We start from the raw sequence: 11165 nt of genomic DNA, 5'->3' as shown, positions 1-11165 counted from the left end.
AGTTTTCAGCGCCGGGTTGGCAAAATTATTACGATTGACATACTTGGGAAGGATAGCTACGGATGATTCCGACAACAAATATAGGCGTGTTATACACTACTGTAAAGATAAATCAATTTGGATTTACGATATAACAAGTTTAAGTGGGGTTGATAGCCTAGAAGCGGCATAAACGGAATTTCGTCACCGCCTGACATTTTTTTTAAATGCAAGTTAAGTTAAGATATTTAGATAACGAAATCAGAGATCTATATTTTAATTAGATGTATAACGAAATCAGAGATCTATATTTTAATTAGATTGTTCAGCTGTGTCCGCCTGTAGCCCCCTGTTTCTTTAAGTGTTTTTTTTTTTTTTATAGAAATAGCATTTTGTCCGACTGTGTCCAGCGTGTCCAGCTTTAACCACCGGTTTTTATAAGTTTTATATATAAATAACATTGTGTCCCACTTAATTGTGTCCGCCTGAAGCCCCTGTAACAGTCCACAAGTTCTGAATTCAGTTTTATATATAGAAATTGCACTGTGTTTCACTTGTGTCCCGCCTGTAGCCCCCTGTTTTTTTTTTAAAGTTTTATATATAGCACTGAGTCCAGCTGTATCTGCCTGTAGCCACAAGTTTCTATACGTTTTATATAGAAATAATATTGTGTCCACTTGTGTCACCGCCTGTAGCCCCGTTCTATAAGTTTAATATAGCACTGAATCCAGTTTCTGTTCACTATTTATCTGATTTTTATATAGATATAAGATTGTGTTCAGATTAGTACTGATTTGTTCAAACCATACATACGTGACTCTGTATCGGACACAATGTTGCTCCCCCAATTATTCTATATTCTATATACCCCATCCACACTGTAAAAAGTAAAAGTAAAGTAAAGTAATCTTTATTTAAAGTCGGATTGCATATATACACAATAACAATGAACATGAGCCCTTAAGAGCTCTTTAAAACCGACTGAACAAAACATACATGTAATAACATGACTTACTTCTTTTTAAATTGGAAAAATATGGTCTTAGTACATCTGCTCTGGATATACTCAAAAGCTATCTGACTGCAAGAAAACAGTGTGTAAAAATAGGTCAGAGTATCAGTCAAATGCAAGATATATATAAAGGTGTTCCTCAGGGATCTATACTAGGCCCTGTATTATTTAATGTATTCATAAATGATATTTGTCTTTTTGTCAAACGCTGTGACATGTGTGATTTATATAACTATGCTGATGATAACAACCTCTCAAAAACAGGTACTACTTTGGAATCAATTTTTAAACCCTTAGAGGAAGATAGTAATTCCCTAATATCATGGTTCTCTTTTAACAAAATGCAGGCAAACCCAGAAAAATTCCAGGCAATTGCCATAGGTAAAAAAAACACACACACTCAAAATATCGTTTTCAACCTAAATGGATTCAATATAAAATTTGACATTTCAAATATTTGTAAAAAAGCTGCACGACAACTAAACGTTCTAACAGAATTGGCACACATCTCACCAGACTTTCTAAACTTACAATATACCACTCATGTATCATGTCAAACCTCAGCTACTGTCCTCTTACATGGCACTTCTGCAGTGAACAAAACACAAAGAAAATAGAAAAAATACAAGAAAGAGCACTCAGATTTATTTATGACGACTACACAAATTCTTACAATACACTTCTTGCATGCACAGTCTAAGCTACCAGCACTAAAAATCAGAAGATTGAGAAACATGGCATTTGAGACATATACAATAATTAATAAATCAAGTCCAGAATTCCTACATGATTTAGTAAATATTAAAGAAAATTTATATAACTTCAGATACAAAGGCATAGCAGATATATCACGGCCAAAAACAACAAGGTATGGTAAGAAAAGCTTCAGTTATGAGGCAGCAAAACTCTGGAACTCCTTGCCAAATGAGACAAGGAGCTTATCAACTTTTAGCCAGTTCAAAAATTTTATCTCCACATGGTGTTTTTCAGAAAAATGTACATGCAGTTCTTGTTAATAATGTACTTACTTGCTGCCCCATAACTTGATCTCGAAGCCTGCTGTTTGTTTTTTTGTTTTTTTATGTTTCATCTTTTTGCAGTTATTTTTACTTTTTTTTATTTAGCTATTTATTTCTTTTGCTTATGCATTACCTTTGCTATTGCTGCATGCAGTCTTTTGTTTGTGCTTATAGTGTTTTATTTTGCATGTGCTACTCCGATATAAATACTATGTGCTACTATGTGCTGATATTTGACATTTGTTTTAATATATAACTTGCTTAGCTTTTATTCTGCATGTGCTATCTATGTATGAATACATATATGTGCTGTCTGTCTGTATGTTTGTGTTGTATGTGTATCTGATGTTATTACATGTATGTTTTGTTTATTAATATCAGTCGGTGACCCTCTGCAGTTAAATATACTGTCTAATGGGGTTGGGTGCACGCGAGGGTCATGAGGGTGGACGATCAAGTAACAAGAAAATAACTGAAAATTATCGAAGCCTTTACAGGGAGATAATTTCTTAGCAAACAGAGGATTTGACGTATCAGAAAGTGTTAAGACTTTTGTATGCGGAAGTGAAAATTTCTGCATTTCCAAAGGGAACAGGTTATAGTTATTTTTTCTTGAAATAAAGCCACCAAGAAAAGTGCACATGCCTGTGTTTGCATACAAGTTGAACTTGTACAAAACAAATGTATTATTCTACAAAAAAACAATTGCCAATTGACTTTCTGAAATTACATGTGTCACAAAGTTGACGAAGGAAAATGTGACTCTTTGTACTGAATTACATGCATGCACGGGCGGATCCAGCCATTTTTAAAAGGGGGGTCCCAACCCAGGATAAAGGGGGGATCCAACTATATGTCCCCATTCAAATACATTGATCGTCTAAAAAAGGGGGGTTCCAACCCCCGGATCCCCCCCTGGATCCGCCACTGTTGCATGTGTCACTGAGGTGAATCAGTTTGTAAATACGACACCCCTCCCCAATTCCAGACCCTCACTGATGTGACAAAGGAAAAGATCCTCCTGTTGGGGAAATGGTAGCATTCAGTCAATATTCATTGGCAAATTTATGTGAATCAATGGCTCCATTTGACTTATTTTTTTTATAGACATTCATGAATAAAACAACGAAATTTTGTCAAAATCATTTTAAGACAACTCGGACCAGTTTTTAAGACAATTAAATAAAAAAAAAAATGTTTGGACATTTTTATACTAAAAATCTATATATACCGTGCAAAATTATTGATTATTTATTTGGCGATCAAACGGGAGGCCGCGTCAATTAAGAATTCTAGTCAAATCGGCATTGGTTAAATCGGCACCTGCTCAAATCGGCACCGGGTATAGTCAAGTCGGCACCTAGTCAGTTTGGCACCTGGTTAAATCGGCACCCATGTTAGATAAGTTTAATATAGCTGATATATGTTCTGTTTCAGTATTTTGAAAAAAAATAAAAATAAAACAAGAAGGGGTAATCCATATAAACATGATAAATGTATTGACATATTTACATTTTATTGTCTTTTTGGGTGGGTGTGAGGCGTTTCTATCTCGGGGGTCCACTTTCTACATACAAGGTCATAGGGTGTGCCCTGGAATAGGTCACCTTTTCAAGCTTGAAAATATGTGAATAGGTCAGGAAAACTATCAGAAATATATATGATAAGGTCAAGGGTTGGGTGACAGAAACACAGCAGCACCCCTATCAATTAAGTATTGAAGTGGCCCCAAGATTTCTGTGTGCATTTTTTGTTCAACGTAATGTGTATTCAGAGTACTGGATATTCTTATGCATGTTTTAACCAGTTGAACATTTTGCCTGATTGTTGGGTTTAGTGCTGATTGAAATTTCCTGAAAAAACCCCCCACCTTAATTGCTTTTTGATTAGTATCATGAAAGGGACTCATGGTTTTCCTTTGTATTGTTCTTATATTCTCGTAATCAAACAACAGCTTAGGTATTTAAGGGCTTCATTGTTTTATTAAGTTTTTAAAGAAAAAAAGCAATAGCTACCTGTATACAGTTAAAACAACAAAAAATGTTAATTATGTAACTAATAAATTCGAGATAAAAGTTTTTAAAAACAATAAATCTAGGACTTCATTCTTATCAATTAATGTATTTAATTGTTTAATCCTGTCAACGTATAGTTGTTCCACCTGTTCCAATGGAAGTTTTGTTATAAACATTGTCATAATATCTATTCCTGTTGGAAAAAATATTCTATTCAGTTAGGAACATATATACTGTAATATTTATTCCTGTGGAAATAATATTCCAGAATATATTTTTAGGATTGTTTATAATACATATGTATCTATATCTTATCAAATATTATTGGGTGCCGAATTGACTTTAATTGGGTGCCGATTTGACTAGATGCCGATTTAACCAGGTACCGATTTGACTTTTTCTATGGGTGCCGATTTGACCAGGTGCCGATTTGACTTGTACCCGTCAATTACGTCCTCTACGCCCCCCCCCCCTTTTTTCCTTAGAATCAACCACTGAGAAGCGTTCTTAAATGGGCCCAATCAGTGTTTCACATTGTTCCGAGGAGTCTTTGAAATTGTTTAGAATCGACCTTAAATGGGCCCAATTGGTCATATCTTTCAATCCAATCCGAGTTTCTTTAAAACTGGTCCGAGTTTTCCTGGTCCGACTTGTCCCAATCCCGTCATTCAGTGTCTCGTTTTGGTTTGTTTTTTGTTTTGACAACGTGTTCTACAAACAATTCTTTTTAACCAAGAAATCATCAATCATAATCATTTCAATGACTTTAAAGGGTAAGTTTTTAATATTTCTGTTAAATTTGACTCACGTGAAGAAATGACAAAGGCTCTGCTCATTTTATCTCATTTTAAAAATATTATTTACATTTTGTAGGTATGGCAAACCAATGGGAGATAACTCCAAATTACCCTAAAAAAAATTTCCCAGATGTGTGTAAAAATAAAATCTTTGGGTGACCTCCAATTACGGCCTTCTATGAACTTGTTAAGTCTCAGAAGGTTCTGATTGCTTTTGATAGATATTATATGAATATTCATGATTCTGTATATTATAATTTTCGGGAATACGATGAAATATTTGAGGTACAAACAAGGGTTTGAAAGTTACATTCGTTTCAAAAAAATACAAGGGAACGTTATACAGTCATAAAATGTACTTTTTTTTATTAAGTTTAATGTATTAAGGTGGTACCCAACACTTCCACTAAAATAAATTTGGCTCGTTTAATTTTCATAAAATTTTGACAAAGTATTTTACTTTGACCCTTTAACAAAAATATAAAAATTTCAAAAAATTTGAACCAACCGTTTTGTCAGAAAAATTACACTGGTTATATAGTAGTTTGACAAACACCAATTTTAATCATTGAGAAGCTAAATATTCCCTTTAGAACACAACGTAATTAAAACGTTAAGCTGATTTTATAGAGTTATCTTCCTGTAGTGTTAGGTACCACCTTAGGATGCAATCAACAGTTTTTTACGTGACGTCATTCTGTAACAGGGCATGTAATAGTGGACCCATCATGCAGAAGTCAGATATTCATAGTTATATAGATATCTATACATCAATGGAAAGATAATTCTATGAACTTTCTGAATAAATAAAAAAAAATCCAACATCTCTTGTTTAAACATGCAAATTGGTACAAGTTATCAGATGGAAATTAGGCATTTTCCCCCTAAAAAACCTTAAAAACAGACCACCTTTGGACACACGGATCAGTAACCTGTGCATATATTTGAGATTTCTTATAATATGCATTTCGAAGAGCTTATCCGGCTGATTTAAGAAAATGTAGTTTCAGCCTACGTTGGCCTGCTCCGAAAGGAGCTATCTTACCTGACAAATCAAAGTGCTTTTTGCAACAGGTGAAAATCAGCTGTTTATGGAGTTGCCTCCCATATAGTAGGAAGTCACAAAAACATTTTTTTTTTTAAATCTTGACAAAAGTGGCATTTTAATTGAACTTCAATATATGTTTTTCACATTGAACATAAAAAATAATCAACTTTTTCATTTAGTGGTATATAAATAGCAGGGAATTCCATCAGTATGTAAATCTCACTGGGGAAATACCCCTAGTTTTTAGTACGAAACTGTTTATAGCACCCTTAATTAAATAATTAGGTCCAATAAATAAATCTAGATAGCTGTGTTCATGGTGTTCATATCAAAATTAATTTTCATAAATAACCCTCCTTTTTGTGTATACAGAGTTATTTCCCTTGCATGGACAACTTTTGGTTTAGTTTTGATTGGAAATCAGCAGTGATAGTTTTTTTTTGCATGTATACAGCCAGTTTATTGTGATTTAAAGATAGTTCAACCACTTGCCATTGCACACGCAGAGTTCGCAAAATCTTTTTTCCCCTGGTGGTCCTTGACACTTTTCGCAAACTCTGCACACAAGATAGTAAAGGATACTGAATAATGTGGTTTAACAACAATCAATATATGTATTTTCAACATGTTCAACTAAAAACATAGATAGGAATCCATGCAGAAGCGGCAGTTTACTTTGAATGCTATTCACATTCAATGCATTTTGAACTTCAGTCCTGTCAGAATGAGATTGGTTTACAGATTTCATGGTATAAATATTGTAACTGATATACAGATATGAATTTACTTTACTTTTATACATACAAGTATTTCTAATGCAGGACGTCCATCGGTAGTTTTACTGTCGCAAATACCCGTTTACCTGTCTCCGCTCCGCGTCGCCAGGTAAACTAAATTTGCGACAGTAAAACTACCGATGGACGTCCTTAAAGCTTCAAATACAATACAGTTATCTCTTAATTACCATGTTTACCAGTTACAGTGAGCTGACATAATTATTCTGTTTGAAATTTCTCGAATAAAAATAATGTTATATTATTTTCATCATGATTGTTTTTCAGTGCAACAGGTATTTTAGTCCTGTAGAATAATTGTTAGAAGGTTGTTGTTTATTTTTATTTATAAGCATTCACTATACATGCTATATGAGAATAAGAATATTTCATTACATAGAATGTTAATGAAAAGGGAACATTCTAAAACTATCATGACTATACAAAGATTTTTAGACAGATGACATATTTCAAAACTTTTCTTGTCTCTCATGGTACAACTGATTTTTATAGTTCGTTCTTATGTTGTACTGTCACATGTCAGGGGGAGGATTGGGCGCCCGCTAACATGTTTAACCCTGCCACATTCTGTATGTATGTGCCTGTCCAAAGTCAGGAGCCTGTAATTCAGTGGTTGTTGTTTGTTGATGTGTTAAATATTTGTTTTTCTTTCATTTTTAGCTCACCTGGCCCAATGGGCCAAGTGAGCTTTTCTCATCACTTTGCGTCAGGCGTCATCCGTCGTCGTCGTCCGTTCGTCGTTAACTTTTACAAAAATCTTCTCCTCTGAAACTACTGGACCAAATTAAACCAAACTTGGCCACAATCATCATTAGGGTATCTAGTTTGAAAACCAACCAAGATGGCCGCCATGGCTAAAAATAGAACATAGGGGTAAAATGCAGTTTTTGGCTAAAAACTCCAAAAACAAAGCATTTAGAGCATGTAGAGCAATCTGACATGGGGTTAAATTGTTCATCAGGTCAAGATCTATCTGCCCTTAAAATTTCAGATGAATCAGGGATGATTCCAGGTGTTTTCAAGTGGGTCCCTTGACTATCAAAATTGGGAATTTTCATGCGATTGGGAATTTTTTTCCGGCATAAAATCTATGATGAAATAACACTATTTTCCTGTAAAAACGGAAAATGTATCAAGTTTTACCTATATATACATTGACTGCTGTAAGAAGTTGTAACATTTTGAATAATCCGGATGGAGCTACTGATTATCAAATACTAGTATATAAATATATCATGATTACCAGATCGCTTGACATTCTGACATTGGATTGGGACGAGTGAAAACTAAAGTTGTTACATGTACATGAAGTTTATTGTACTTCTTTTAGTAGTTTGCATCTTAGCTATGGTAACCTTTTTACATATAACAAATAAAAAAATCCATTGGGTAATTTTAAACAACTAGTCATCTTTATAAATTGACATTGCTTGAAATTAATTTCAAATTGGACTATAGCACATAAGTTCTGTTGAGTTCACGAAAGCATTTACAATGGTTTAAGTATTATTTTTGTAAGATATTTTTTGCAATTTTGTTGCTGATATAATTATATGGAAGGTTGTCATAGTTTTACCCTAGGTGTAACCCTAAGGAACAATAAAATTTAAACATTGAACCATGATAATTTGTTTTCAAATTTAAATTGTTTGGATAATTTCCACTATTCATATCAAACTGAAAAATGTTAAACAATGAATTTAAGGTAACTGGTTACAAATCGATTCTTCTCTCAGGTCCAAAGTTTTTAAAAGCATCAACAATTCCCTCCCAAGACGTATCTGGCAATGATATAAAACTAGAGTGATTTAATCTCAATAACTGATCAAGAGTTTTGTTGGACAATCTAGTTCTAAGGGATGTTTTAATGATCTTCAGCTGGCTGAAGCATCTCTCTACACAAGCTGTACTTAAGGGTATCACTTGTGACAGCAAGTACAACTGGTATAAGTTTTCATAGATTCCCTTAAGAACTGGTTCTTTTTGAAAATGTTGCAGAATGTCCCTTGCTACTTCAAATTTATTAGTTTCCGATTCCCTCATTTGCTTTAAAGCAAACATCTGGTGTTTAAAACTGTTAAATTCTGCCACAAGTTTTGGTCCATCAATAATTGGAGTTCCCGTTTTTTTGTGCCTTTTGTAAGTGTCCTCTAAAGCAGTTCCATAGTGATTAGATAAGACGGAGATATCTGCTTCCCCATAACCCAGTAGGTCTTCAATATTATCAGGCAGATTTCGTGGATCCAAGACCCCAAAAGCCTGAAGCACAGGTTCAACTTGCATTGCCTCTTTAATTTCATTAATCAAGTCATTAATAAGAGGCTTAAGAGTACGATTCATGAAAACGTCCATGTCAAATTTGTCCATGTCTGTCAGGTTTCTTAATCGTCGTCCTAACGAGTTTCTCTCTGCAATTACCTCAAAAAATGAATCTATTTTACTAAAGTATTCCAGCGATTTTCCAGAATCTTTGACAAGAGAATCGACTATAGATTGCAAGGCATTTATAGTGCTTTCAACATAAACTGGTAATTTGGTAAAGTTAACGTCACTGCTTTGAAATATCAGACTAAGTTTGTTTGTGACGCTAAGAATGTCGCATAAAATTACAATCATAGTTATTATTTCCGGTTTTAATAAAATTGTTCGAACACCAAAAACCTGTGGATCTTTCGATTTAGTATAAATTTGATCCAACGCATCAATATATGATTCAAAGCGAAGAAAAATGCGGACACATGCATCTTTGTGTGTTAACCATCTTGTAACCGAAGGCTTAATGGGTTCTAGGACCTTTTCACCTTTAACTTCCTGGATGTTTCTTAGCACATTGTCCTTCTGCGCACTATACTCAAAAAGTTTTGCAAAAGAAACGAGACATGCATCGGTTTCTTGTAAAATTGAGTAGTCCTTCATTACATGTTTGAAACAAAGTGCAAGTTTATGATTCCTACAATTAACATAAATAGAGTATACCGATTGGTGACGAAACAACCTTTGAACACCCTTAACAGAACCAGACATGGTATTACACCCGTCAAAAGCAACAAACATAACTTTTTCTATATCAATTCCTTTGGCTAAAAGAAATTCAGAAATAGTGCCCATTAAGCCTTCAGCCGTTATATTTTCAACGTTCACGATACCTAAGAAATGTTCAGTTGAGCCTTGGAAAGGGAATTTTCCAAATATTGCAAATTGCTCTAAATTTCCCTCATCACAAGTTTCATCTGCTAATATTGCAATGCAAGTTTGATTTCGTGCTGTTTCAAGTATATCAATTTCTAGTTTATTACTTATGCATGTTAAAAGCTGATCGACACTTCCAGCAGAAAGATAAGTTGCGTCAGCAGAACATGTATCTAAATATTCCTTAAAAGGATTAACGCTCAATTCTTCAGCCAAAAATCTAACTAGATCTTCCAAGTTATCTGTATGGGCCCATTTTTTTCTTACTATGAAATATAATGTTTTCCCAAGTTTTTTTATGTAGTCGCGGTTTCTTAACGTTTTTTGTTCTAAAGTTTTCGATGCACCACTCTTTATTTGTTGTAATACAGTACCCTTATGTTTCGTACTCATATACCCCAGCTGTTTGTCAAGTGCTGATTTATGCCGATTAGAGTTGCCATGTTTGTCTAATTTGCGCTTAGGGTGGCCTCCACCTGAAGCCCAGTTGACTGCCAAATCAACAAAGGGAGTTTCATTAGAATTGTTAGATACTGCGGAGGAGTATTTTACACCAAAAGTTTCACATATTTTGCACAGATATCCGCCTTTTGAGAAATTATAGTAAAGCCACGGATAAGTCATACTATACTTTTTACTCAGTTCAAAAAGTCTGACTTCTTTCTCATCTGAATCTTGCATAATTGGCAATGAATTATTAGGTGTAGAATTATAATCTGTAGTGTGACTGTCATTTTTAGCACTCGGTGCTCTTAATCTTATTATAGTTTCAGTATTTTGAGCAGTTTCAGTATTTTGAGCAATTTCAGTTATTACAGTTTCAGTATTTTGAGCAGTTTCAACTATTATAGTTTCAGTATTTTGAGCAGATTCAGCTATTATAGTTTCAGTATTTTGAACAGTTTTATCTATAATAGTTTCAGTATATTGCGCAATTTCAGCTATTACAGTTTCAGTATTTTGAGCAAGTTCAAGATCTTTATTAGAAGAGTTAGACAAGGAATTTGTGCTAGTAGAGCAGACAGTATCATCATCATTATTATTGTCATTACTTATTGATGTTTTTTCAGTTTGTACTGCAGCTGCTTTACGGAAAATATCAGTTATTTTTAAATTTCCGTCCCCATCTCTTTTTCTGAGTTTTTTATTGTAATATTTTGAATTGTGACTTGCCATCACGACTCTGAAAGATAATATATGAAAACCAAGTTAAATTTAAGGAAATTCAACGTAAAAATAATTTTACTTAAACCTTTTTTACAAAACCTTTTTTACAAAGTTAACAAGTGTTTTGACAAAAGGACGGACAAAT

The 11165-nt window shown here is 33.9% G+C and overlaps 2 protein-coding genes across 2 annotated transcripts in view; one reads left to right on the top strand and one right to left on the bottom strand.

Annotated features, from left to right (window-relative positions):
- The first annotated feature begins 4685 nt into the window (after nt 1–4685).
- LOC139493888 (uncharacterized) overlaps nt 4686–11165 on the top strand; it is a 326295-nt gene continuing 319815 nt past the window's right edge. The window contains exon 1 of the mRNA XM_071282053.1: nt 4686–4798. The gene's annotated coding sequence lies outside the window, so the exon portion shown is untranslated. The remainder of the gene's footprint in view (nt 4799–11165) is intronic.
- On the bottom strand, nt 8055–11029 carry LOC139495374 (zinc finger MYM-type protein 1-like). The gene has a single exon (XM_071283681.1). The coding sequence runs from the start codon at nt 11027–11029 to the stop codon at nt 8378–8380; it is 2652 nt and encodes an 883-aa protein (XP_071139782.1). The 3' UTR covers nt 8055–8377.

The sequence above is a fragment of the Mytilus edulis genome, chromosome 11 (assembly GCF_963676685.1).
Source record: "Mytilus edulis chromosome 11, xbMytEdul2.2, whole genome shotgun sequence".
Taxonomy (NCBI): domain Eukaryota; kingdom Metazoa; phylum Mollusca; class Bivalvia; order Mytilida; family Mytilidae; genus Mytilus; species Mytilus edulis.
Note: the sequence above shows the minus strand (reverse complement) of the source record. Positions and strands in the feature narration are given on the sequence as shown.

Coding starts and splice junctions, on each gene's coding strand:
- LOC139495374 (XM_071283681.1), bottom strand. CDS start 11,029: ATGGCAAGTCACAATTCAAAATATTACAATAAAAAACTCAGAAAAAGA.